Raw genomic sequence first — 27,312 nt, 5'->3', positions numbered from 1 at the left:
AGCTTATCTTGTGCAGATGTTGTTGTTGTTTGCATCCTTCTGTCTCAAGAGACAATGGAGTACGACTCTGAGGGTAAAGTTAGCAGCACCGATGTGAACTCCCCACGGTGCACGCCTGGGCAGTGTGTATGGAGGTCCTGGGCTGACCATTCAACAAGGCCACCCCCTGTCTTGCTGATGTGATCCAAAGGAAAGCAGAACAATACGTTTGGCACCAGCTTGACTGCAGGAGTTAGCAGAGAGAGGCATACAAGAGGCCATCCAACCGTATTAGGAGCTCGACTCTGGATTTGTGTAGGGTCTATTCCTTAGCCTTTTCTTCTCCCAAAGATATCCTGCCATGCTTAAGTTAACCCCCTCCCTCCCGTTTCTCTTTATCGTTGCTTCTTTTTTATCTCTGGGAAAGATTTACTGTTAAGCGTTGGAGCTAGAAAAAACCAGAAATAATTGGAATGTGGAAAACATTAAAGAACTGACTAGAGACTTCGAATACCTTTGTGCTGGAAAAGCAAAAAGTTAAAGAGTAACCACGTTCATCTATTTCAATAGAGCTGCAGTTAAGACTGTGAAAAGACTTGAGAAGCAGCCTTTCTCAACCTGTGGTCCCCAGATGTTGAACTACAACTCCCATCACCCCTACTTAGCAAGGCCAGAGCTCAGGGATGATGGGAGTTGTAGTCCAACAACATCTGGGGACCCACAGGTTAAGAACCGCTGCTCTACAGCATGGGTAGGCAAACTAAGGCCCGGGGGCCGGATCCGGCCCAATCGCCTTCTAAATCCGGGACAGTCCGGGAATCAGCGTGTTTTTACATGAGTAGAATGTGTCCTTTTATTTAAAATGTGTCTCTGGATTATTTGTGGGGCATAAGAATCCATTCATAATTTTTTTCCAAAATATAGTCCGGCCCCCGAAAAGGTCTGAGGGACAGTGGATCAGCCCCTTGCTGAAAAAGTTTGCTGACCCCTGCTCTACAGCATGTGCAGAAACCACCTTCTCCACTGCTGTACCTGCTATTGGTCTCATCTGCTCAATCCGCCAGAGCCGGTCTTTGCATGCAGGATAAGTCCCTATCTTGAGGGTTTGAGACCCATCAGCTACCCTCACCTGGTTTAGCTGGTCAATCAAAGCTATTCCCTGGGGTGTGGCTGCTTTTGCATGGTGACAGCTTCCAGGAGCCCCAGGTGAGAGCTAAGTGCCAGGTGGGGGACCAAAGGTGGACAAACTACCCTAGAAGGAGCACAAGTGTCCCCCACCAGAGGTACTAGCCCTCCCCTGACACCCCATACACCTCCCACCCCACCACAGATGCAGCTGGAGTTATTCAGAATACAGTGATGCCTCGCAAGACGAACGCCTCGCAAAACGAAAAACTCGCTAGACGAAAGGGTTTTCCGTTTTTGAGTCGTTCCGCAAGACGAATTTCCCTATGGGCTTGCTTCGTAAGAAGAAAGCCCATAGGGAAATCTCCGGGGACCTCTTTTAAATGCTGGCTGTCGGGAGCAAAGCCTTTCGCCCCCCTCCGGCCTTCACAAGAGGTCCTGGACCTCTTCTGAAGGCCGGCGGGGGACAAAAGTCTTTGCTCCCCCCGCCTGCCTTCCCGGGATAGCGGAGAAGCGCAGCGCGTTTCTCCGCTATCCCAGATGGCTTTTGAAGGGAGCAAAGACTTTCGCCCACCACCTGCCTTCAGAAGACCTCCGCTGTCCCAGGGGCTTTTAAAATGCTGGGGGCCGGCAGCGAAAGCTTTGCTGCCGCCCGCCAGCATTTTAAGATCGCCCCGGGACAGTGGAGAAGTCTCCGCTGTCCCGGGGGCTTTTAAAATGCTGGCGGTCGGCAGCAAAGCCCTCCTGTCCCCGGAGCTTGCGGGGCGGGAGGTGGGGAGAAGGGCTTTTCTTCCCACCGCCAGCCTTCAGAACAGCCTTCTGAAGGCTGGCGGTGGGAAGAAAAGCCCTTGTCCCCCCCCCCAGCCTTCAGAAGAGGTCGGGGGACAGACTGTCCCCGGACCTGGTCTGAAGGCGGTTTCCATAGGAACGCATTGATTGATTTTCAGTGCATTCCTATGGGAAACCGTGCTTCGCAAGATGAAAAACTCGCAAGAAGAAAAAACTTGCGGAACGAATTAATTTCGTCTTGCGAGGCACCACTGTACACAGTCAGCACTGATTGCATGTTAATGATAAACCACCATGTGATTCTTATCAGTCTAAACATAGGAGTGCTGAATCAACAAACTTTGCTATCCCCCTTAATGCTTGTGTTTTATAAATAGGCTGCTGTAAGGTCCTTTATGAGATACATTTAGGTAAGGCTAATTGCTCACTTGGTTGTGACTCATGACTGTTTATTAATAACAGATGGAAGAGCAAGTGGACATGGTGAGGAGAGAATCACAGTGCAAAACTGAAGCTTTGCTTCAACAGCAACAAGAGAGGTACACTGTGCTCTTATCTTCTTCCTCTATATTTGTTTAGAAAATAATTCATAAGACTAAAATTTAGAACAAAGAAAATGACTGCATTTGTCAAAATATGCTGCCACCTTGAACTCTCGGAAGAAAGGTGAGATAGAAATCTAATAAATCAGTAAATCTTTAAAAGCCCATCCAGTTTCATAGACAGGGAGAGTTCCCATTTCTTTTCCCACCTCACTGCACATCCAATCTTGAGTTAGAGAAGCTGGATCTGGAGATGGTTGTCAGTTGAGACGAGGTTGGCTTGGGAAATAGGTCCTCCCTCAGTACTACTCCTCCTTCCCACTGCCTTAGCAGTGATAAATGGAAAGGTGAGTAGCAGGAATGGAAACTTCCAGCCTTCTATGTTCCCCCTTTGTAGGAGATGAATTGAGGATTGAATCTGTAGATTAAAATTTAAACCTCCTATCCTGTGTGTAGGAAAAATACAAAAAGTCACGGGCTGAGAGTTCTTTTTAGCAAACACTTCTATATTTTTGCATCTTACTAATGCTTAGGAATTAGGCTATTGCACCTTTTAATCCCTTTTATTTGTGGTCTGCTGACCTCCTTTCCTCACCCCTGTTGCAGAGAAGGAACCACAAGTTTTTAGTAAGATAAAACAAAAAAAGGTTTACTTCATAGCTGTCAACTTTTCCCTTTTCTTGTGAGGAATCCTATTCGGAATAAGGGAATTTCACTTAAAAAAAGGGAAAAGTTGACAGCTATGGTTTACTTACATTTCAGTGCAGGCAGGAAATACAGCAAAATAGTATGCAGAAAACGACTTCCAAGTTACAGTAAAATAAAAGTTGGTAGTCTCGGCAACTTGGCTGAAACCAGGAGCTTCAGCAAAACATGTTTGCTTAGCTTGGAAGCATGATGGAAGAGAGTAACTCAGAGGCAGGAGGAAGTATGAAATATTATCTCCTTTGCTACATAATTCCTGCCCAGAGGAGTCTGGGGAAGTGGGCACACAGAGGGTCCTCTTTGGAAGTTTAAGAACCCTCTCTGTACTAGCCCTGTGCTTGTCTAGCGAAACCTGATGGCCGAACTCCCATCAGAGATAAATGAAAGACTTTCCTCCCATGGGGACCGGGCTGTGTGCAGAATCTTGGGAACGGTAGTTTACCCCTCACAGAGCTGCTATCCTAATAATAATAATAATAATAATAATAATAATAATAATAATAATAATTTATTTATATCCCGCCCTCCCCAGCCGAAGCCGGGCTCAGAGCAGCTAACAACAGTAAAATGATACAACATTCTAAAATGATTTCATTATAAAATCAGTTCAAATCAGATCAATGGGAACCATTGAGCTAGACTTCTGTGAGGATTGCCAAAGGAGGGGGTCAGGCTGTGCCCTGGCCAAAGGCCTGGTGGAACAGCTCTGTCTTGGAGGCCCTGCAGAAAGATGTCAAGTCCCGCAGGGCCCTAGTCTCCTGTGACAGAGGGTTCCACCAGATCGGAGCCACAGCCGAAAAAGCCCTGGCTCTGATTGAGGCCAGCCTAACCTCTCTGTGGCCCGGGACCTCCAAGATGTTTTTGTTTGAAGACCGTAAGGTCCTCCGTGGGACATATCAGGAGAGGCGGTCCCGTAGGTACAAGGGTCCTAGGCCGTATAGGGCTTTAAAGGTTAAAACCAGCACCTTAAACCTGATCCTGTACTCCACCGGGAGCCAGTGCAGCTGGTATAGCACCGGATGAATGTGATCTCGCAGCGAGGACCCCGTAACACTTAACAAACTTCAGTTCCCAGGATTATTTGGGGGAAAGATGTGAGGTGTGTACCCAGCCTAGATTGTCCCCGAACACAGAGCTTGACTTTTCCCTGCAAGAATGTACAATCCCGGAGACATTAGAAATCAAGCCACCTGCTATCTGCATTGCTTCATCCTAAGTTGTTTCTTTATCACTCTAAAGCATGACTGAGGATTTGCCCACACGTCTTCTTGTGCTGTGCATAGAAAGCATGAGGTTGAGAGGTTTTCTGCTTCGCACACCCTTTTTAGGCATGGGTCCGAGCAATTTTCCCCTTGCCTCGTTCCCTTCCAAGGGAAAACCCATTCTTTAGAGGTGGAACAATTTTTTCCTTGGGGAGCAGTGGGAAGCAACGAGACAAAGTGAATTGTGGATAAGCCCTCTGTTTTTGCCACTGCCTTCTCTACAGATAGATCACAGATGTCTTACTATTGCATTTCTGTTTTTTGTGGGGGGGTTTTAATAACAGTGTTGAGAGACTTATAAGTGCGCATGAACAGGAATTGGAAGCTCTGAACGAAAAGCTGAACAGCTCTCGCAGCCATGCAAGCAACATCGAAAGCCAGCTGGAGATCGTCCAGTAAGTGTCTCAGTAATGCTGTTCTGCAAGTACATCACTGAAAAGTTGCAAATCAAAGCACCTAAACCAACCAAAAAACAAACATCAATCAATTTCTTTTTTTTCCTCTTTTTTTGGTATGTGTTGGCTATTTTTTTTTTCTTTCTTTGCTGTTGTTTGGTTATAGAAAATGAATAAAAAGAAGTTAAAAAAAAAAGTTGCAAGCAAACACTGTCTGGTGAATACACAGAAACCCTTGATTATACCAATGCAGGACATGGATTGTTTACTAGATTTCTCTTAAAGGTAAAGGTAAAGGTACCCCTGCCCGTACGGGCCAGTCTTGACAGACTCTGGGGTTGTGTGCCCATCTCACTTAAGAGGCCAGGGGCCAGCGCTGTCCGGAGACACTTCCGGGTCACGTGGCCAGTGTGACATCGCTGCTCTGGCCAGAGCCAGAGCCAGAGCCGCACACGGAAACGCCGTTTACCTTCCTGCTGGTAAGCGGTCCCTATTTATCTACTTGCACCCGGAGGTGCTTTCGAACTGCTAGGTTGGCAGGCGCTGGGACCGAGCAGCGGGAGCGCACCCCGCCGCAGGGATTCGAACCGCCGACCTTTCGATCGGCAAGCCCTAGGCGCTGAGGCTTTAACCCACAGCGCCACCTGGGATTCATTAAACCTTTTAGGGTGAGAATTCTGGGGTGGAAGAAAGCTGGTTAGGACCCCTGCCCTCCTGCTTTCCCAGTGTAATGCAGTATAAATTTAAGTAGAAGAGAAATTCTAGTGACACAGGAATAATGTGTAGTAGGCTATAGCAGGAGCAAATTTAGGGCTCATTCACATTTTTGCTTGATCCGTATCTTGAATGTATTGTATTGTTTATCAATTAATTCCCCTGGGTCCAAGAACTTTTTTCATTGTTCTGTGGCTGTGCCATGCCAAAAACTGATCGTACCCCCTGAATTGAACCTCGGTTAAGCAAAAACTCTCTTCAGATTTTGCACACATCTGTGAAAATCCAATTCATTGTGCAATATATTTTTTGGAAGGCACAGCTTGCAGAATAACAATAAAAGCTATTGGAAACGGGATAATCAGTTGTTGTTCATTCATTCATTCATTCATTCATTCTCCGCCCATCTGGCTGGGTTTCTCCAGCCACTCTGGGCTGCTTCCAGCAAAATATTAAAATACAATAATTCATCAAATATTAAAAGCAGTACACCAGGCTTCCTCAGCCTTGGCCCCCCAGATGTTTTAGGCCTACAACTCCCATGATCCTTAGCTAGCAGGACCAGTGGTCAGGGATGCTGGGAATTGTAGTCTCAAAACATCTGGAGAGCCAAGGTTGAGGAAGCCTGCAGTATGATCAAAATATGAGTCAAGTGAAAGTGCAATTGAGCCCCATCCTGCACTCTCTACACAATATAAATGTGAACGGCACAATTAAAGTTATTTGGAATATTAGGAATCTGAAATATTTTATCACCCAGTAGTAAGTCATTGCAGGTGTACTGTAGTTATAAGTCTGTTTTATGTATTCCATTTCTGAAGGGCTTGGGAGCTGGGATAGCTCTGTTGGTAGAGCATGGGGCTCTTAATCTCAGGATCGTGGCTTTATGTCTGCACCATCATCTCTGTACATGTTGCACTTCCACATTGGTTTCCGGTTGTTCACTTTCTCTCTTCCTTCTACTATATTTTTTAGAGAGCAAGCAAGAAACCAGAACTCATTGTACATGCGACAGGTCAGTCAGCTGGAAAACACTGTGTCCTCGCTGCGTTCTGAGCTCCGAGAATCAAGGAGGATGTCTCAGGACAAGGTGGGTTGCAAAATGATGTTGGTGAGACACTTGCAAATTAAATTCTGTGTATGTGTTCTGTGATCGTGAATGTAATGCATTTAGTATTATCCGCCGGGACAATATAACACCGGTCCTAAAGGATCTTCACTGGCTCCCAGTACGTTTCCGAGCACAATTCAAAGTGTTGGTGCTGACCTTTAAAGCCCTAAATGGCCTCGGTCCAGTATACCTGAAGCAGCGTCTCCACCCCCATCGTTCTGCCCAGACGCTGAGGTCCACCTCCAAGGGCCTTCTGGTGGTTCCCTCACTGCGAGAAGCAAAGCTACAGGGAACCAGGCAGAGGGCCTTCTCGGTAGTGGCGCCCGCCCTGTGGAACGCCCTCCCATCAGATGTCAAAGAGATAAACAACTACCTGACATTCAGAAGACATCTTAAGGCAGCCCTGTTCAGGGAAGTTTTTAATGTGTGACATCTTAGTGTCTTTTTGGTCTTTGTGGAAGCCGCCCAGAGTGGCTGGGGAAACCCAGCCACATGGGCGGGGTACAAATAATAAATTATTATTATTATTATTATTATTATTATTATTATTATTGTAGTAGTATTCTAGGGTGGTGAAAAAAGTTTGTCCTCATGTTTCTGGTCTCCAGACTTCTCACAATGGAGGTACACAAAGAAGGGCCTTAGACAATGATTGCTTAGAGGAAGGTTATACAACGGTACCTTGGTTCCTGAACGGCTTAGTTGTCAAACAAATCGGCTCCCAAACGCCACAAACCCGGAATTAAGTTTTCCGGTTTGTGAACGTTTTTTAGAAGCCGAATGTCCGACGTGGCTCCCATGGCTTCCAGTTGAGTGCAGGAAGCTCCTGCAGCCAATCGGAAGCTGCACCTTGGTTTTTGAATGGGCTCCCAGAACCGATTAAGTTCGAGAACCAAGGTACCACTGTATTTTTGTCTTTTAAAATTTAGAGGCAATAATTCACACATAGTCATTTGACTTCCATTCCCAACTGCAGCTTAGCTTACAAGCCACATTGGGCTGGGCAGGTTCCTTCTTCCAAGTTACAAATGAATGATGTTTTCTCTTATATAGAAAAGTCCAAGAAATCAAATAACAGGTAGGCTGATCAAGGTGACATTGCAGTGGATATCAATAGGTTTTTTTGGTAAAGTGATGCAGTACGTGCTTTATTGCGTTCCACATGCCTTTCGTTTACTTTTTCATGTATTGGTCATGGAAGTGAATCACTAAGCACATGTATTCTTGCAATGAATGGGTGTTGGTCAAGACCACAGGTGAAGTTGTGCTGAGATTTGATTGATCTATGAATTGTGCCAGTTTTCCAAACAAATATTTGGAAGTATTCTGTTAATGTCTTAACAGCCCAGTCCACTTCCAGATTAGTATCAGATGTTGTTTTAGCAGCCATAGTGAAAACTAATAACAGGACTAGCTTTCTACCTCCACCAACTAAGAGGGTGTTCAATCAACCAAAAAGATTCAAGCAGGCAATCCAAATTATGTGCTGAGGGGGAAAAGAGAATCCTGAAAGCAGTGTCAACTTCGCAAACCAACCAGACTTGCATTATGTATTTGCACTATTTATTGGTTGGACAGTTTTAATTACTCTGCACAATTCTAGTTTTTGCTAATCAGAAGCAGCTAGTTGCTCTGTAGGAACCTGAAGGCCGGCCCCCGAGCACTGCAAATACCCACCCAGGCACCTTTTGGATTCCTGACAATTCAGGAGGCACATTCCATATACTGTCAAATGTGCCTTCAAAACTGCAGGCTAGAAAAAGCTTTTGTTTAAACAGAAAGGAGAGCTAAGGTTCCCAGGAAGCCGAGTTCTGCTCCTAGTACCTCATTCTGTGGTATCACGTTTGTCCTGTCGCAGAAATTGGATCACAGCAGACATGCTACCCCTTTCTTCCTCGTAGAAATCTGCTGTAAGACTATTTTGTGTGTCTTTGTGTTAATATCTTAGATAGAAGAGCTGGAGAAACAGCTGCATTTGGTTCATTCTGAGATGGCGGAGGCTCAAAATGAAAGGGACCAGTATAGCCAGGAAACTGGAAACTTGGACGATCAGGTTCAGCAGTTGGTGGTAGGCATCTGAGACTGAATCACTTCCATAAAGTTTGCTTTTTGTAAATCACTTTAACGTTCCAGCTACAGTGGTGCCTCGCAAGACGAAAAGAATCCATTCCGTGAGTCTCTTCGTCTAGCGGTTTTTTCGTCTTGCGAAGCAAGCCCATTGACGGCTTTGCGGATTAGCGCTATTAGCGGATTAGCGGCTTATCGGATAAGCGGCTTAGCGGCTTAGAAAAAGGGGGGGAGGGGGAAAAACCCGCAGGAACTCGCAAGACATTTTCATCTTGCGAAGCAAGCCCATAGGAAATTCGTTTTGCGAAGCACCTCCAAAACGGAAAACCCTTTCGTCTAGCGGGTTTTCCGTCTTGCGAGGCATTTGTCTTGCGGGGCACCACTGTACGTAAGTAGATCAAATTCCAACCCTTTGTGTGAAACTGGGGGACACCAGAGCTTGTAATGAAGAGCCAGCTTTAATCTGCATGCTACATAAACCCTCCACTACATAAAAAAAGGAAAACACACATCGGAAAATTCTTTGAGAAAGTTGAACAGTTAGCACAGATCATTCAGGACTTGGAAAATGGTGCTGGGGAGGGTTCTTTAGCTGCATGCAAAAGAACATCACACAGGCATAGTCCGAGGAATGCTGTTGACTATCACAAAACACTCACATAATAGGATTCATGAGAAGTCTGAATTGTTAGCTTCATTTAGAACAGGAATAATTTCATTGTGAGTTGGGTGCACCAGTCATAAGTAAAAGACTAAGCAAGGGGTGGTGGTGAAAGGGAAGATGGACATTGGGACAGGGAAAAGAGGAGCTTCCTATACCCTTATGCCATTTTTATTCCTGAACACCCCCGCCTGGCTTTCCCAACTTGCTTTCCCACTCATTAGGGAAAGGGAGCTTGGAGTGGCTCTTTTCATCATGGTGGGGGGAGCACACATGGAAAGTAATAGGAAACTTCTTAGGCTTCATCTCGTCTTCAGATTATAGCCTTACTTTGGGGGTGGAGAAACATTTTAAGGGAAGAATATATGCTGGCCTTTAGCCCAAATCAAGGATGACATTTCAGGTGTTAATAGCTAGCCAATGTCTGCCTGCCAGACAGACAGCGTACCTTTTGCATGTTCTATCTATCCATCTATATCTATCTATCTATCTATCTATCTATCTATCTATCTATCTATCTCTCCCGATACTTTGGATACTGTAAATACTTGAAATCATACCCTATGTTTAATTTGAGCTGGAGTTCATTGTGCATTTAGCTTACGCGAATGAGTCACTCACCTAGGTCTGCCCTGCAGGATTAGTCATTTATTATTATTTTTCTCAAAGAATTTAAAAGAAAATATCATCAGGAACAATAATTATCGCACTCTTCCTTCAAAAAGGGCTCCAAAAGTTACTTAACAAATAATTGAAACAAACAAGCAAAAAGCAGTTCCTGTCCTCAGAGTTTTACAACCTAAGAAGACACAACAAAACAGGAAAATGGATTGGGTGGGAGGAAGAAATGACTGTTAATAAATAAGTAATTAAGCAAAACTCTGTTCTTGGTTACAAATTCTCATAAGGACAAGCTGTGTCGATGGAGACTTAGGGTTGCCATATTTCAAAAAGTGAAAATCTGGGCACAAAAGTTCTCTCTTTTATTTGGAAATTTTTGCAGTTTCCATCTGGGCACTGTTTCTGACAGCTGAGTCCTGGAATCCCAGCTACTGTATGTCCAAAATATTTTGGATGTATGGCAACCCTAGATGGAGTGATGTCGCATCCCTTCTCCTCTCTCCTCTGCTGCACCCTGCCAGAAAGGCTGCTGCCAGATGGAGGGATGGAACGAGGAGCCTGATTTCCCAGCAGCGCTAATTGCGATGCCTCTCCTCTTCTACAGCCTATTGTAATGGCTGCCAATTAGACCCATGGAATACTTTTTAAAGCTTTATTTAATGCTTGGGAAACGCCCCACCTTTCAGAGTGAGCTTCATAAGAAAGATATGGAGCTGAATCTGGAAAAAGAGCAGAACAAGCGGCTCTGGGATCGGGACACCGGCAGCAGCATCACCATTGACCACTTGCGGAGGGAACTGGACAACAAAAACATGGAACTGCAGCGCATGGAGTCCATCGTGTCGTCCATGAAGATGGAGTCTCAGGGCCAAATGGAACGTCAGGTCAGGAAAGGTGGCCCAAGCCGCGAACAATGCAAACGCCCCCAAGCCAAAGGGAAACATCCATACTGCAGATTGTATAGGTTCCTGATAGCCAAGTGATGCTGCTAACCCCTTCAATTGAAGCTGGAGGTGTGCTTCACTCTTGTGCCTTGTGGCTTAGGGCCCTCATATTTACGAGACCGCCTCTCCTGGTATGCCCCACAAAGGTCCATGAATAATCATAGTTTAGAGGTCCCGAGCCCTAAGGAAGTCAGATTATCCTCCACCAGGGCCAGGGCCTTCTCAGTGATGGCTCCGACCTGGTGGAATGCTCTGTCCCATGAGACCAGGGCCCTGCAGGATTTAACTTCCTTCCGCAGGGCCTGTAAGATAGAGCTATTCCGCTGGCTTTCAACTTAGCCTGATTTTCTATTTCCCTTCCTTCCCTCCCCCTCCCCTTTTTATGAAGATTACCCGCTCTGGGATCCCACAGCTAATTCTCCCTTGGTCTCCACGCTGGTCCAAATAGGACTAATTTAGCCAGCTAGCCCTGGTGATCATCTAATATTTATTAGATGGATTTCCCACCTAAATTGATTTTTGAATTCTGAATTTATTGTTATTCACGTTTTATACTGTTGTTTTATGCTGGTTTTTTGTTGCGTTAATTAACTGTTTTAAATTTGTTTTTGAACTGGGAAGGGTGGGGTATAGATAAAAATTTTATTATTATTATTATTATTATTATTATTATTATTATTATGCCTGCAGGGGTTTACGTTGGGCAGCGGCGGAGGAAGCCGCTTGGGCGCCTGGGGCGGAGTGCCCAGGGGTGTGGCGAGCTGCCCATAGGGGCGTGGTGCACTGCGGGGCCTCCGGAGTCTGCCTGCCTCCTCCTACTCAGCCGTCCTACAACTGAGGCAGTGGGCAGATTGTTTAGGCAGCACAGAGCCTGTGCGTGCCCAAGCTACCATGTTTCCCAGTGGCTCGGGTGCGCTGCAGGCCCCATGGTGAGTGCTGCCTGGCATTTTGGCACCCCCGCCCCTCGGTGGTGACACCCGGGATGGGCCGCCACTACCGCACCCCCCTTCCTCCACCCCTGACATTGGGGCTTCAGTTGTGGGCAATCTATGGGTATTTCTTCAACTGGCCTGCAGGTGGCATGATTGCTTTTGGAGTTAAAGCAAAGACCCTAGTGGGGCTGCAACTGCAGGAAAAATTGAGGCACTGAGCAGTTGTACCAGGCAGTACTGTAAGTACCACGGCCCTGGACATCTCGTTTTTGTGCTTGGATGAAATAATTTATTTTAATGCTTGTGACGAGAAGTTATGAAAAATAGCAGTGGGGCAGCGTCTGTTTAACCCATCCTGAATGATACCATCCAAGTGTGTTGTGAATGCAATTGTCAGCATGCTGACTGACTAGGATCAAGGAGATAGGCAGGTTCAAATCCTCACAAGGCTCATTTTGCCCCCATTGATCTCTCTGAGAAGTCGTGGAGAGAGCTATATACACTGCCTTAAGAGCCATGAAGGAAAGACAGGATACAATTGTGATAAGTAAAGGAGGAAGCCATGCTGATGCACTGTTAAAGAGAACTTCCTATCTTTTGGAATCTTATTTAAGATTAAAACCTTGTTTGAATTCTGTGATGCCTAGTATTTCATGTGCTGCTGGAAGGTCTTTCAGCCATTTGGCAAGAGGGGTGGCTCAGAGCAGACAGCTTGGTGGGTGTTAAATGCCACAGAGGTGGCAAGGAGAGGGAACTTCTGGCCCTCTAGAAGTATCACAAGATATATTTTCCCCCAATCATGGTTTCCATCCTGGAAACCACGCTTTGCAGTAGAGAATGGATGTGGCTACCAGATATCCAAAACTTGCTAGACGCTGTCTTATGCAAAGGGAAGAAGTGGTTGAGAATAGGTGTCAGGGAACTGACATCAGAGCGAGAGGCGGAGGCAGGGCTCCAGAGCGATGCCGGAGAGGGGACCAGCAGGGGGGAAGGAATTCAGCGTAACACCAGTAGAGAAGAGAGGGAGATGGAGGAAGTGGAGACAGCTCTCCAAGACCCTTCACCAGAGACTAGTGGAGAGAGCGCTGACACGCCCCTGCATTCCCCGTACTTGCGCAGACGAGTTCCGCGCAGGGAAAGTAGGAGGAGACTAGGCGTCAAACAGCTCTTATGCTGGAAGAGGTTCAAGAAACGCCCACTGACGGATTCTGCAAGTGACTGACCGGTCACGGAGTGTGAGCTGTCAGCCAAAGCATGGTTGGCCAGGCAATATAACTAAAACTGAAGGCAACTTACGCACAAGTAACCCCCTTACAACCATTACAATAGGCAAGCAAGAAAGAGATGGCGGGAGTGACAGGGTGATGAGGAAATTTTGCCCAGGTGCCTAGGTGAAAGTTTCATTGGAGGAGAAAGTGGACAAAAGCATTAAGCCCACCCCTCTGATCTGAGGCTCTGTGGGGGAGGGGGAGGCTACTGACTTGACCCCACATATACTTCAGCCCCCGTGCCTCCCCAATCCCACCCTGGGCAGTGAAAATTGTAATAACCTCCCTTAATACGATGAAAACATATGGAACATTTGTCCCCACCAGATGTCTGCAATTAAGGAAAAGAACGAAAGCATCGAGAGGATGGCCTCTATGGCCTCCCAGCAAGAGTCCACCAAAGAGATGCTCCGCAAAGTTGTGGAGGAGCTGACGGAGAAGAAGGTGAGTTTGGACGCAGCAGAGAAGCACGTGGCAGAGCTGACCGCGTGCCTGCAGGAGAAGGAGAGGGTGATCGAGGCGACCAACGAGGAAATCCAGAAGCTGCGTGGGCGCGTGGACGGGAAGCTGCAGGAGCTCCAGGTGCTGAAGAGCGAGAGCGACCACATGCGGAGCGTGCGCTCGGATTGCGACTCCCTGCGGCTGCAGGTGGTGGAGAAGGAGAAGGTGATCGAGATCCTGCGGAAGCAAGTCGAGAACATGACTCAGATTGTGGGCCAGCACAGTCGGACGGCTGGGTCGATGGAGATGGAAAAATGCCAGCTCGCGAAAGAAGTCAACGACAAGAAAATGGAACTCCATGAGCTTAAGGTGTGCATGTTTCGCTGTGTGGGGGGAAGTGTTGGTACTTTTAAAAAAAGATAAAGCTTTTATTTTGGTCGTGGGAATTCTGAGTCGGAAAACTAGACCAGAAGAGCTAGCTTTAAACAGAATGTTTGACTAAATGCACATTGATCTGGTCCAGGAAGGCAGTTCGTATGGCATGTCTTTAGTGCAAACAATTAACCTCCTGTGTTGCAAACAATTATCAGTAATATCCAAGGCAACACGATGACCAAGTACAACAATGCGATGTCAATGTAAACTCTTTATATAATCTATACAGAACATTGAACAGTATGAAATACAGTGGTGCCTCGCAAGACGAAAAGAATCCGTTCCGCGATTCTCATCGTCTAGCGTTTTTTTTGTCTTGCGAAGCAAGCCCATTGACGGCTTAGCGGATTAGCGCTATTAGCAGCTTAGCGGCTTTTAGCGGCTTATCAGCTTAGCGGATAAGCGGCTTAGCGGCTTAGAAAAAGGGGGGGAGGGGAAAAAAGTCGGAAAAACTCGCAAGACATTTCGTCTTGCGAAGCAAGCCCATAGGGAAATTCGTTTTGCGAAGCGCCTCCAAAACGGAAAACCCTTTCGTCTAGCGGGTTTTTCGTCTTGCGAGGCATTCGTCTTGCGCGGCACCACTGTATATGAAATATGCACTCTCTGCAAATCCAAATAAACAGAAATCTTATAAATCTCTGAAAGTCACAAAATATGCACTTGATGGATTCTCTTGAAAACATAGAACAATTGCTATGGAGCAGTGGTCATAAAGTTATGTAACCATACAATTCCATTTACCATATAGATGGGTTAATGAAGCATTTCTGTATCCTTCTGCTGTGCTGAAGAAGAATTTCACGGAACAGTGATCTGGAATCACTGTTCACGATGTTTGTTTGCGGACCACTTCGGCAGTGTTGGACGTCATAAAACAAAGCTTTACGGCTTGTTTTCACCAGATAAGAATCTGACCCGATGTAGGGATCAGATGGGATTACCATGAGGAATTATAAAATATACATCAAGCCATCGTGTCCACAATGAAAGCATGGTGTTGACTGGGTTTGATATATTGACGATAATTTCTGATTAAATCCCATAAGATTCTACATTCATGTCCTTTCCATGCCCTTTTGCCTCTGCTGCCCATTTCTCCTTGCCCTCCGCAAATCACATACACACTTAGACAGGCAGGCGTCCTGTGTCCTCAAAGACTGGGCAGTTTTGTCTTTGTAGTTTCTAATAGGTAATCTTAGGATGTTAATCTTAGGGCCAGGAAACAGATCTCACATGAAGGTGATAGTGATTGCTGTCCTCCTGGCCATCCTCCTTATCATATGTATGGATTGTTTATTACCTCCGGGGTTGCCAGTTACTCTTCTTTGTAGTTCTGTTCTTTGTTTACCCCAGAAATATTTGTGCTTAATTAGTTTTAGTAGTTTAACTTTCTCCCCACTGGGTTTGTGGAAATGCTCAGAAGAAATCTGATTGGTTCTTTTGAACACTCTGTAAAAAGTTCTTTTGTAAATAAAACGGCCTGGGCCAGGGGGCTGCACATCGGACAAGCACAGAGAGACACGATTATACGCACCCTTCCCAGAGTCTTGCTGGTTCAAGTCTCTGTGTGTATTGTTATTAACCAGAGTTCAATCCTTCCTTTACTTTGCAAACGCAACACCCATTGCTTCTTTCAGAGACTTGCATAGTCTACAAAGACTTTCAGAGACTTATAAGACTTATGTTTATTTGGTTCTATGTTTTCAAGAGAATCCATCAAGAGTGCATATTTTGTGACTTTCAGAGATTTATAAGATTTCTGTTTATTTGGTTTTGCAGAGAGTGCATATTTCATATATTTCATACTGTTCAATGTCTTTAGTGCAGCCTTCACTAACATGGCACCCTCCAAATGTTTTGGGTTTCAAATCCCATCAGTCCCAGCCAGCACCACTGTTGTGGCTGGGGCAGATGTCACTTGTAGTGCAAAGCTTTTAAGGCCAGCAGGTTGACGAATGCTGCCTTAGTGTATGGGTCAAAAGGGCCCTTCCCACAGCTGATTTTGCCCATTTCAATCATCTAAAAATAGAGTTGTGTATCTGGATGAATCCATTGTCTGCAAGGGTTGATGTGGGTCTTGAATCAGGGGCCCGGGCAGCCAGAGTCAAGCAGCTTACTCTTTGCACCGCTGTGGCAGTTTTCCAGAAGGAACTGCTGGCCAGCTCTCTGCTGCCCTTGGGGACCATCACTGCAGATGGCCTGAGGATGCTATTGCAACTACTAGGTCATCAGTGGTCAGATAATACAGTAGGCCCATGAGTATAGCCCTGGCCATACAAAGACTCTTAACTCTCATCTATCATCTCAGTTTTGAGCAACTTGTCATTCGGACAAAGACTGTGCTATCAGCACCCTGCTGTCAAAGTGGTGTGTCCCATTCTGTTCTCAAGCTTAGAAATTACCATTTTCTAGTCACCTGTGGCAAGTAAGAATTGTTTTCCAGGTGACCAGCTATGGAGGGAAGTTTTGCAGAAGTTGTGTCCCCCCCTTATTTAGGCTAGCCCTGTGAAGGTCAAATGGGCTAGCACGTTTAGTCAAGGAGCATAAAGGAAAATTAGCTTGTTTTATCTAGATTTTGCTGGACAAGAAAGACATCCAGGTTCGTGAGCTGGAGGCCAGGCTGAGCGAGATGGAGCTGGAGAAGGTGAAACTGATGAACGCCAGCTCTGAGAGGCTCCGGGCACTGAAAGAAGTAAGCATGGAAAAAGAAGAGCTGATGAGTGAAGTAAAAAGCAGCCGCATTGAGCTTGCTACGCTTGCAGGTATGGACCATCAGCCAGGATATTATTCACCTGCTTCATCTTTCTTTGGGTTGCCTTCACAACCAAACAGTACGTGCCAGCAGGAAGGCTGGATTGGCTCTGCCGGTGCATTTGCACCGTGCTGACCTCTCTGCTGCCTCGTCCCTCCCCTCTGCGGTGTGTAGCAGTGACTCAGCCAGAGGTAGATCAGTGTCAGACCTGGTCGTTGTTTGTGCAAACGCTTCTTGTTCTTTTATAAAACTTTTTATTGCGTATTAACAAAACAATCTTATAAACGGTTCTTAAATATTATTCCTCAGAGTCACTTCTTTCAGATACCTTCTGAGCTCTGCTTCTCCATGACCAGCCACTCTCAAAATGTCCAACACGCCCTTCCCTTTGTTTTCCCCGCTCTTTTTTCTAACCTCCTGGCTATAGCTGGCCTGTATCTCCCCTCCTCCGAATCTGAGCTAGAACTTAACCCTTGCCTTTCTTGTGAACAGCTGGTCCCTCCCTGTTGTTCCTCCTGTTCTCTTCTATTAGATTCACTGCTCCCCTCCCCCCTTGGGGGGAATGCTTTCTCCCTCTGAGAAACTGGAAACTTCTAACTCTTCCCTGACAATCAGGTTAGCAGCACAGCCCCACCACAGCGTCCCCTGCTGCATCCAAACTCCAGCTGCAGACCACACCAGAGTGGCAGATTCACATCTGAAGCGCTGTTGCTCACAGAAGAATGCAGGAGGGGTGTCTTGTCTTTTGTGGCTTGCAATGAAGTGACTTGGTTGATTCAGGTGCTAGAGGACCTGCCTTCTCAAAGGCAGAGAAAGCGCAGATGTTGCTCTCCTATTGTGCTATCTCAATTCTTCAAGGAGACAGACTATCCAGTGGTTCTCAACCTGTAGGTCCCCAGATGTTGTTGGACTACAACTCCCATCATCCCTGACCACTTGTCATGCTGGCTAGGAATGATGGGAGTTGTAGTCCAACAACATCTGGGGACCCACAGGTTGAGAAACACCAACTGCCTGCCTGGGGTGCTTCATTACCAGCGGCGTAGCGTGGGTTATCAGCACCCGGGGCAAGGCAAGTAATTTGCGCCCCTAACCTGGGGCAAGACAAGTAATTTGCACCCCCTAACCCGGGGCAAGGCAAGTACAGTAATTTACTCTCCCAAGCAGCAGCAGCGAGGCTTCTCTTTCCCCCGCGCTCTCCCGGAGCTGCGTCTTTTCTTTCCTTTTTTCCCTTTCTCCAAGGCTTTTCGCTTTCTCTCCTTAATTGATTCCCCCTCCACACCACGGCGTTTCCTGGCTGCTTCCTCCCCCCCTTCCCCTCTCTCTCCTCCTCGTTCTGCTTGCCTTGCCCTGCCCTGCCTGAGGGCGCCCTGAGGAGACTCCGCTCTCCTTTTTGACCAGGCGAGGTGGAAAAAAGGGGGGAAAGTCTCTTCCCGCCCCCTCGCCAGACTCCCTGCTCGGCTCGGCTCACTACCCAGGCGGCCAGTGGAGAGAGCCGCAATTACCATAAAGCTCCTCTCCCTCAGCTTCGCCAAGCTGTCAAAGCCCGGCAGCAGCGGCAACGGCAGCAGCAGGCGCAGCCAGACCCCCGCCAGCCCGCCCGCCCGCCCGGCTTCCTCTCCTTTTTTGGCCCGCGGCAGAAGGCTTCGCTCTCCCCCTTCCGCGACCTCCTCGCCAAGCCGAGCGAGCGCGGGCTCCCTAACCCGTGGATTTTAGTAGGGGCAGAGAGCTGCTAGTGCGAGCGCGCCCCCCGCCCATGTTGCGCCCGGTGCGGCCGGCCCCCCCTGCACCCCCCACGCTACGCCACTGTTCATTACTCTCTTTCTCTCTCTCCTACTGCTATTCTGTTTTTCCTTGTATCTTTGCATTTATATTTGTGTGGTGTATTTTTTTTTCCCTGCTGAAACTGGATTTGCTCTACATGAGCTAAATTTTGCTTTGCTAGGGATCTGGCAAGAAAAAGATACGATTTATGCCTTAGTAGACTTCTACTAAAGACTTTTCCTGCATTCTGTGTCTTGTTGGAATTCACGTGCCTGTCAAAGTTCCGCTCCTCTGCTGAACAAACAATGAGGCAGGGGTGTCCCAGGTCTTGGGGCACTGGTTCTCGACAGTGCCAACTCCAGGCTAATGCAGTTAATAGGCCTGAATCTTTCCCCTCTGGGAATATATTAACTTAAAATTCAGTGGCCCCATAGCCAGCTTTGTACCAGCCCTGCTACACACCTGTAATACCCTGTTTTGAGGTCCTGCACTGGCTACTCCCCTTCTGTGTTATACTGTGTTATTTTCAGTTTACTTTATAGACCAGGAAGAGGAGGGGAAAGATATCTATATTTCTTTTATAAATCATGGAGTTCTGCAGATACCATCATTTTTAATTGATTTCTCCAATCCACACATCCCTCTTGGGAGTACTTTTCTTGCTCTGAAATGGCCCCAGTGGAGATCTGTACTTAAAAATTAAACCAGGAAGTTCTGAATAATAATAGCTCAGTTAAAGATTTTTCCTTTCTGAGGCAAGGTTCTTAGGATTGCTTAGGAAATGTTTAGGATTGCACGGCATTTACCTAGCTACTCGGGGAGTAAGCTCCATTGAATTCAGTGGGACATGCTTTTTAGTAGAGGCCTGCAGTGGAAGGCTCGGTTTACACACTGCACGTGTTCCTCTAAAAATTGCTGGCTGCTCAACCATTGCAATGAAATAATTTAAAGTGGATTGGTTACATTTTCCTTCAAAATTATAGGCAGGGATAAATACAAAGTGCTTTGTATGTCAGCTTCACCGTCTCCTTCATTTGATATAGGTATTTTATTTCCAGTATAAACAGGACTCTGTTTTTGTAGCTGATTCTATACAGCAATGCCTACTTTGTGTATTCACATGGTGTAAACATGTTTGTTGTCCTCTAGCCTGAGAGATTCCTGAGGACCATAGCTCAGTTGGTAGAACATGAGACTCTTAATCTCAGGGTTGCGGGTTCAAGCCCCATGTTGGGCAAAATATTCCTGTGTCACAGAGGGTTGGACTAGATGACCCTCACAGTCCCTTCCAACTCTGCAATTCTATGATTTGGCCCCTAAACCTGAGGATTCCCAGTTCTGTGTTACATGCTTTAGAAGCTTCCTCCTCCCTCCTTGCTTCCTACCTGTCTGCCCTGGATCCTCACTTACAATTTGCTCTGTGACTGATCCATTTCTGATCCCACCCTCAATCCAGTTCTGTCATACACTTGGTGCTGCCATGTAAAACCTTAAATACCGTATTTTTCGCTCTATTGGACGCAGTTTTTCCCCTCCAAAAATTGAGGAGAAATGTGTGTGCGTCCCATGGAGCGAATGCAGGCTTCTGCCATAGCCGCGCGCAACCCCTCCGGCAGGGAGAGGCTCCACGGGCTATGGCTTCTTTAGCCCTGCGCAGCGTCTCCCGGCAAGGAGAGGCTGCACGGGGCTAAAGGGGAAGCCAAAGCAGCGAGCGGGATCCATCCCGCTCGCTGCCTTGCCTTCTTCCATAGCTGCGCGCAACCTCTCCGGCAAGGAAAGGCTGCAGGGGGCTATGGCTTCTTTAGCCCTGCGCAGCGTCTCCCGGCAAGGAGAGGCTGCACGGAGCTATGGATTCTTTAGCCCCACGCAGCCTCTCCCGGTTTTTTCGTCTTGCGAAGCAAGCACATTGACGGCTTAGCGGATTAGCGCTATAAGCGGTTTAGCGGCTTTTAGCAGCTTTTAGCGGCTTAGCGGATAAGCGGATAAGCGGCTTAGCGGCTTAGAAAAAAGGGGGGGGAAGGGAAAAAAAACCCGCAGGAACTCGCAAGACATTTTCGTCTTGCGAAGCAAGCCCATAGGAAATTCGTTTTGCGAAGCACCTCCAAAACGGAAAACACTTTCGTCTAGCGAGTTTGCCGTCTTGCGAGGCGTTCATCTTGCGGGGCACCACTGTATTTATTTCATTCACGTGTTTGGAGATATGCAACACTGTGACTTCATTGTGACTCTTGTGCCCTGCAGATGAACTGGAAAGTATGAAGAGCAGCTACCGAGATAAAAGCGAAGAGATGGAAACCACTGTGGGCAAGCTGAGAGTGCAACTGAAGTCCGCTCAGATTGAGCTGGAGCAAACCAGGGCCACTGTAAAGACTATGGAGGGATCTGATGGCCACGGTAATCGTGGAAGTGTTATTTCATTTTATTTTGTAAGATCGTTACCTTGTGGCACTGTGGGTTAAACCACAGAGCCTAGGACTTGCTGATCAGAAGGTCGGCGGTTCGAATCCCCGCAACGGGGTGAGCTCCTGTTGCTCGGTCCCTGTTCCTGCCAACATAGCAGTTCGAAAGCACATCAAAGTGCAAGTAGATAAATAGGTACCGCTCTGGCAGGAAGGTAAATGGCGTTTCCGTGCGCTGCTCTGGTTCTCCAGAAGCGGCTTAGTCATGCTGGCCACATGACCCGGAAGCTGTACGCCGGCTCCCTCGGCCAATAAAGCAAGATGAGTGCTGCAACCCCAGAGTCGGCCACGATTGGACCTAATAGTCAGGGGTCCCTTTACCTTTTTTACCTTTCAGGCAGAATTTGTAAACCTGTTTTATTTCGTCATTTGATATTTCTAATACAGATTTTCAGATAGGAAAAATGCCGTGGACAAACTAAGTGTTCAGTGTAGATTTATAAAGCCGTGGAACTGATGAATCTTGCAGCTAGAGATGATCAAAATTAGTGGTTCCTAAATTGTGAACGAGCATATATGTACTAGGCTTTAGAGCTTATGTGGGGTTTGCTGTCAAGATCACAAATGCATGTTTTGCTAGACAAGCACAGGGCTAGTACACAGAGAGTTCTTGATCTTCCTAGAGAGCACCCTCTGTGTATGGTCACTTCCTTTGTTTCCTCTGGGTGGGAACTCTATAACAAAGGAGACAATCCTTTATACAGTGGTACCTTGGGTTACAGATGCTTCAGGTTACATACGCTTCAGGTTACCAACTCCGCTAACCCAGAAATAGTACCTCGGGTTAAGAACTTTGCTACAGGATGAGAACAGAAATCGTGCTCTGGCGGCACAGCGGCAGCGGGAGGCCCCATTAGCTAAAGTGGTGCTTCAGGTTAAGAACAGTTTCAGGTTAAGAACGGACCTCCAGTACAAATTAAGTACTTAACCCGAGGTACCACTGTATTTCCTTCTGCCTGTGAGAGATTCTCTCTTTCCACCATGCCTTCAAGATGATCACACATTGATGACTAAGGCTCCTGGTTTCAGCCATATTAGCTAAGACTACCAACTATTAGATGCTCCTGCCAACCTAGCAGTTCGAAAGCACATCAAAGTGCAAGTAGATAAATAGGTACCGCTCCAGCGGGAAGGTAAATAGCGTCTCTGTGTGCTGTTCTGGTTTGCCAGAAGCAGCTTAGTCATGCTGGCCACATGACCCAGAAGCTGTCTGCGGACAAACGCCAGCTCCCTCGGCCAGTAAAGCGAGATGAACACTGCAACCCCAGAGTCGTCCACGACTGGACTTAATAGTCAGGGGTCCCTTTACCTTTACCAACTATTAGAAGTATTTTTCTGCACATTGCTTTGCTGTATATGTTGCTTGCATTGAAATGTAAGTACTGTAAACCTCTTTTCCATTTATCTTACCAAACAACCAAACAAAAATGTGGTTCATTCTCTGCAGTGATGGTGCAGAGAAGTTAACAGACCACAAATAGAAGGGATAAAAAGGTGTAATTGCCTTATTCTTTACGTGTTTTAATCTCCTGAAAATTCTTCACCCAGCTTTTCTTTTTGTATTTCTCCCACATATTTGGGATAGGAGGTTTAGATCTACATCTACAGCTTTAATCCTCAATATGTTCCCCACATTTTAACCATCTTTCCCCCTCTCCAGAGAAAACTGAAAAGGGTGGGGTAGGAATCTCTTAACAAAGAATTCTTAGTGTTCTAACCAAACTACAATTCCCAGGTTTTGGGGGGGTGGGGGTAGATTTATAGTGTAGATGCTTCTGTTTACATAAGAGCTCAGCAATGGAATTGTTTTTATTTTTATGTTGGGCCCATGGATTAATCCCAGAATCTAGATTACATGCTAAGTAAAATTAGACCTACATTCTACACTGCCATTCCCTACTGCCAGCCTTATCAATGTTAAACACCTTCAAGCTATTTGTGCATCCTGCCTACCATTTGAGAACAGTTGGGTTAGATCATTAGTTGTTATAGTATAAATATACTTTAATTATGCACACTGTCTTCCTCTCATTTCAGACATAGTAGAATAATGTTATTTTTGCCTAGGACAAGAAGCCTTAGGCCCTGCCGAAAGCTCAGTATATTACCCACAAGGCGTTTCTTAAACTCTGCTGTCAAACACGATGCCGCTAATGCTTTGGAAATCTTGTCTTTTATAGCAATGAAAGTTGCAATGGGGATGCAAAAGCAAATCACAGCCAAGCGCGGACAGATAGATGCTTTGCAGAGCAAGATTAAGTTCCTGGAGGAAGCAATGACCAACGCAACTAAGGTCAAAACTGCTAAGATACATAATTCAGATAAATGTGTCCCAGTAGAATGGCTGGACCAAATTCTAACATGCCAAAGCCATGCTAAACTGAGTGTTATCGGTGTAAATCTGCCTTGAACGTATGTATTTTGCACTAGCAAAGATTCTTATGGGGGGGGGGAGAGAATCAAATTTACTTACTGTATTTTTCACTCTATAAGACGCAGCAGACCATAAGACACACCTAGTTTTTGGAAGAGGAAAACAAGGGAAAAAATATTCTGAATCTCAGAAGCCAGAACAACAAGAGAGATCGCTGTGCAACGAAAGCAGCAATCCCTCTTGCTGTTCTGGCTTCTGGGATAGCTGCGCAGCCTGCATTCACTCCATAAGACGAACACACATTTCCCCTTACTTTTTAGGAGGGAAAAAGTGAGTCTTATAGAGCAAAAAATACGGTAACTAAGCTCACAAATCCCACTGAGCATTATCTTAGGGTTGGTTCTTTTGTATATTAAAAGAGCCCTCAGGGTTCTTGTGATATAGCAGCATTTGCTAGGAGAGTTCAGTCAAAATATGTAGATTGTTTACATGAAACCCACATAGAAGCATCTTCCTTTGGCTAATAGAAAGGACAGAAGATCAGTCAAGCTGATAGGGCATTTGAAATGGAACAGTATGTAAATGTTATGATAAATTTACAGGGAGGTTTTGAATTTGTTAAGTTGTATATTTCAATACTGATTTTTTTAAAAAATGATTTCCCTCTGTACATTTGCTATATCACATTCAGAGTTGGGGCCAATGATCATGTCCAGCTAGAATATTTCACCTACCAGCTGGTATGCAGATACAGAATTCTGATCAGTTTCTATGTGTTACCTCATAGAAGTGGGGTCATTGTCTATTTAATCACAATCTGACTAAATTTCAGGAAAATTACCAGAAATTCAGATTTTGAAATCAAAATGCAGTGCTGTGTTTACCTTTTCTTCAAATTTTGTTCTATTCTTTCAACTTTGTCCATCTAGGAGAAACATTATCTGAAAGAAGAGAGAAATAAGTTGAGCCAGGAATTGAGCTGTGTGGCTTCTTTAAACAACAAAATGGCTGGAGAGCTGGAGGTTCTTAAGTCACAGGATAAACGGTTGAGAGAAAAACTTGCTACCATGGAGGCAGCACTGGATAAAGTAATAATAATAATAATAATAATAATAATAATAATAATAATTTATTTTTTATACCATGTCTATCTGACTTTGTATTTTGTCCCTGGTATTAGTAGACATACTGTTTGTTTTGAGTTGTTATTAGATGGCTTTTTTTTCTTCTTCCACATGTATTTATGCCAGTTTGATCTTTTGATCCCAAGCTTTTTTTAAAATCACATGTTCAGTTTCTTGGGATTTATTTCCCTTTTTGTACCACTCAGTATACTAGCATCCAAGCCCCCAAACAGGACTGTGGCTGGTATTTAACTCAGTTTTGTTCAGAGTAGCCCCATTGAAAGGAATGACCCTGAGCATTGGCGCCATTAATTCCAGTGAGTCTACTCTCTGAGCAAAACTTAGCTGAATACCATCCAGTGGCTTTTAGGGTTTGTTTGTTTTATTGAAAAGCTTGTGTGAGTTTACCAAGAAAAACTCTTCAAGGGCCTCAAGCTTAACTGATAATACACAAAGTTCCCTCATGAAGGTGAATAATCTCCGCCATTTTCTCTCACAGGCTTCTATGCAGTTTGCAGAATGTCAGTGCATTATGCAGCGGCAGGAACAGGAGGCGATGCGCTTCAAGCTTCAGCACGCTTTAGATGTGAAAGTAAGTCTTCAGCTTCACTGAAGAGGTGCACTGGGAGCATATCCTTTACAACTAAATTTAATTTTTGAAAGCCAAGCTTATCTCTTACCCCAGAACATTCTTAATGCATGCCCACACCAGCGAATTATTGCACACTTTGTCCCAAAGCATACTTTTGGGGGCAGGGGGTAACTTGCGGTTTCCAAACTGCACCCCATGTTTCCCTCAGAATCATAAAGTCATAGAATCGTAGAGTTGGAAGGGACCATGTAACGGTTCTAGGGGTTGCTCGTGCGTAAGCCGGTGCTTATCTCCCCGGCTGGGTGCAAGCACCTGGCTGAGTTGCCTAAGTGAACCTTTTCTTTTCTTTTTTTTATAAATATTTATTGAAATTTTTTAAATAAATACAAAATGCAAAATTGATAAACAATATAACATGGATCATAACACGTTTTTTCAAAACTTCTTTGGACTCCCTCACGTCTCCCGCTCCCACTTACATCATTATAACCTTTTTCCAGCAATTTATCATCTTGTTTACATTCTTAAATCTCGTTCAATTAATTTAATCTAATAATTCTCCATAAATTTTATATTTTCCTCAATCTCACTTATCGTCAAATTCAAGTCTAATTCAATGGTAGGCAGTTATTTATGATCTAGCATCCTTCTTAGTCTTCTGCCAAATTACAATACTTTTGTAAATAAATCTTGAATTTCTTCCAGTCTTCTTCAACCCTCTCTTCTCCCAGGTCTCGAATTCTACCAGTCATCTCGGCCAGTTGCATATAGTCCATCAGCTGCATCTGCCACTCTTCCAGTGTGGGTAGATCTTGAGTTTTCCAGCTCTTAGCGATGAGTATCCTTGCTGCCGTTGTTGCATACATAAAAAATGTTCGGTCCTTCTTTAACACCTTCTGGCCGACAATGCCCAGAAGGAAGGCCTCTGGTTTCTTAGTGAAGGTATACTTAAATACCTTTTTCAACTCATTATATATCATTTCCCAGAAGGCCTTCGCCTAAGTGAACCTTTTCCGTCCGGACAGCCACTCACCCGGGGCTGACTCAATCGCTGGCAGAATCCGTCAGTGGGCGTTTCTTAAACTTCTAGCAAAGAAGCTCTTTGACACCTAGTCTCCTCCTACTCTCTCTGCGCGAAAGCCTTCTGCGCAAGGAGGGCGTGGGCAACGGAGGACCCCTACTCTCCCCGCTGGTCCCCGGCAAGGAGTCATGGGACCGCCTTGCCGCTTCCCCCATCTGCCCCCCTTCTCCACTGGTGCTACGCTGATTCTCTTCCCCAGAAGATGGGCTGCTTCTCCCAATCCCGGGACGCTCTCTGGAATCCCTCTGGATTTTGCTCTCTCCCTCCGGCACTGATGGCAGTTCCCTGACAGACCACGAGGGTTGTATACGGAGAATGGAAAATATTTAAGGAATATATAAGACTATATTGTAAAAATGATGCCATTCTAGCAGAATTGAATGATATTTGTGTATAATAAATAAATGGAATAAACATCTTAGCGGTATATATGGAAAAAGATATAAAACAAACTGGGATAAAATCAAGAAAATAGAAGAAGCATAATGAGAACGATTGGAAGCTTTTCACAGAAGACTTTATTGGATAAGACATGATGTTGTATAAATATCTGGTACTTTTATTTGGTTTTTTCCCCTTGTTACTTTTAAACTTTTTGTACCTTTTGATGTGGAGAATTCTTTTTTTCTCTTTTCTTTTTCTTTTCTTTTCTGTGCTTAACTTTGTTGTATTTACCTTTATTGTAAGATTGTATTTTAAACCAATAAAGATGTATTTTTAAAAAAGAAAAAAGGAAGGGACAACGAGGGTCATCTACTCCAAACCCCTGCAATGCAGGAATCTTTTTGCCCAAAATGGGGCTTGAACCCACAACCCTGACTGTAATGGGATAAGGGGTTGCTTGTGCGTAAGCTCCCAAAACGCTCCAAGTTGAGCCGTTGGTTAAAACTCTCCCTAGCCGGACAGCCCTCAGTTTGTGGCTGTCTTAATCACTGGCAGAATCCGTCAGTGGGCGTTTCCTGAACTTCCAACATAAAAGCTCTTTGACAGAAAGTCTCCGCCTTGATTCCCTGCGCGACAGCTTTCTGCGCAGAGTGGGCGTTCCAAGGGGAGGTCCTGAGCTCTCTCCACTGGTCTCGCTGGAAGCGTCTCTGAGCCTTCCCTCCGACGCCTCTTTCCCCCCTCCTTCTTCAGCGGAAGCTCTCCCTCTTTCCCGGCTGGTTCCCTCCCCAGCG

At 45.7% G+C, this 27,312-nt stretch overlaps 1 protein-coding gene and 1 long non-coding RNA gene across 11 annotated transcripts in view; one reads left to right on the top strand and one right to left on the bottom strand.

Annotated features, from left to right (window-relative positions):
* LOC307224465 overlaps window positions 1–10,645 on the bottom strand; it is a 56,787-nt gene extending 46,142 nt beyond the window's left edge. The window contains exons 1-2 of the long non-coding RNA XR_013842552.1: window positions 9,890–10,645; window positions 9,002–9,836 (exon numbers count right to left, since the gene is read on the bottom strand). This is a non-coding gene — a long non-coding RNA (uncharacterized lncRNA). The remainder of the gene's footprint in view (window positions 1–9,001; window positions 9,837–9,889) is intronic.
* The window catches only part of CCDC158 (coiled-coil domain containing 158), a 57,931-nt gene that overhangs the window by 15,077 nt on the left and 15,542 nt on the right, over window positions 1–27,312 (top strand). For 8 of the 10 annotated variants that reach the window (XM_079990680.1, XM_079990683.1, XM_079990689.1 and 5 more), the window contains 11 exons: window positions 2,356–2,432; window positions 4,687–4,797; window positions 6,487–6,601; window positions 8,571–8,690; window positions 10,658–10,855; window positions 13,443–13,925; window positions 16,564–16,753; window positions 20,749–20,907; window positions 23,147–23,259; window positions 24,270–24,428; window positions 24,964–25,056. In XM_079990680.1, coding sequence (XP_079846806.1) covers window positions 2,356–2,432; window positions 4,687–4,797; window positions 6,487–6,601; window positions 8,571–8,690; window positions 10,658–10,855; window positions 13,443–13,925; window positions 16,564–16,753; window positions 20,749–20,907; window positions 23,147–23,259; window positions 24,270–24,428; window positions 24,964–25,056 — 1,818 coding nt within the window. The remainder of the gene's footprint in view (window positions 1–2,355; window positions 2,433–4,686; window positions 4,798–6,486; window positions 6,602–8,570; window positions 8,691–10,657; window positions 10,856–13,442; window positions 13,926–16,563; window positions 16,754–20,748; window positions 20,908–23,146; window positions 23,260–24,269; window positions 24,429–24,963; window positions 25,057–27,312) is intronic. The other 2 variants (XM_079990682.1, XM_079990681.1) reach the window with 1 other exon arrangement.

Source organism: Podarcis cretensis, assembly GCF_951804945.1.
Source record: "Podarcis cretensis genome assembly, chromosome: 9".
In the NCBI taxonomy this organism is placed as follows: Eukaryota; Metazoa; Chordata; class Lepidosauria; order Squamata; family Lacertidae; genus Podarcis; species Podarcis cretensis.
The sequence above is the reverse complement of the archived record's forward strand: the minus strand, read 5'-3'. Positions and strand labels throughout refer to the sequence as shown.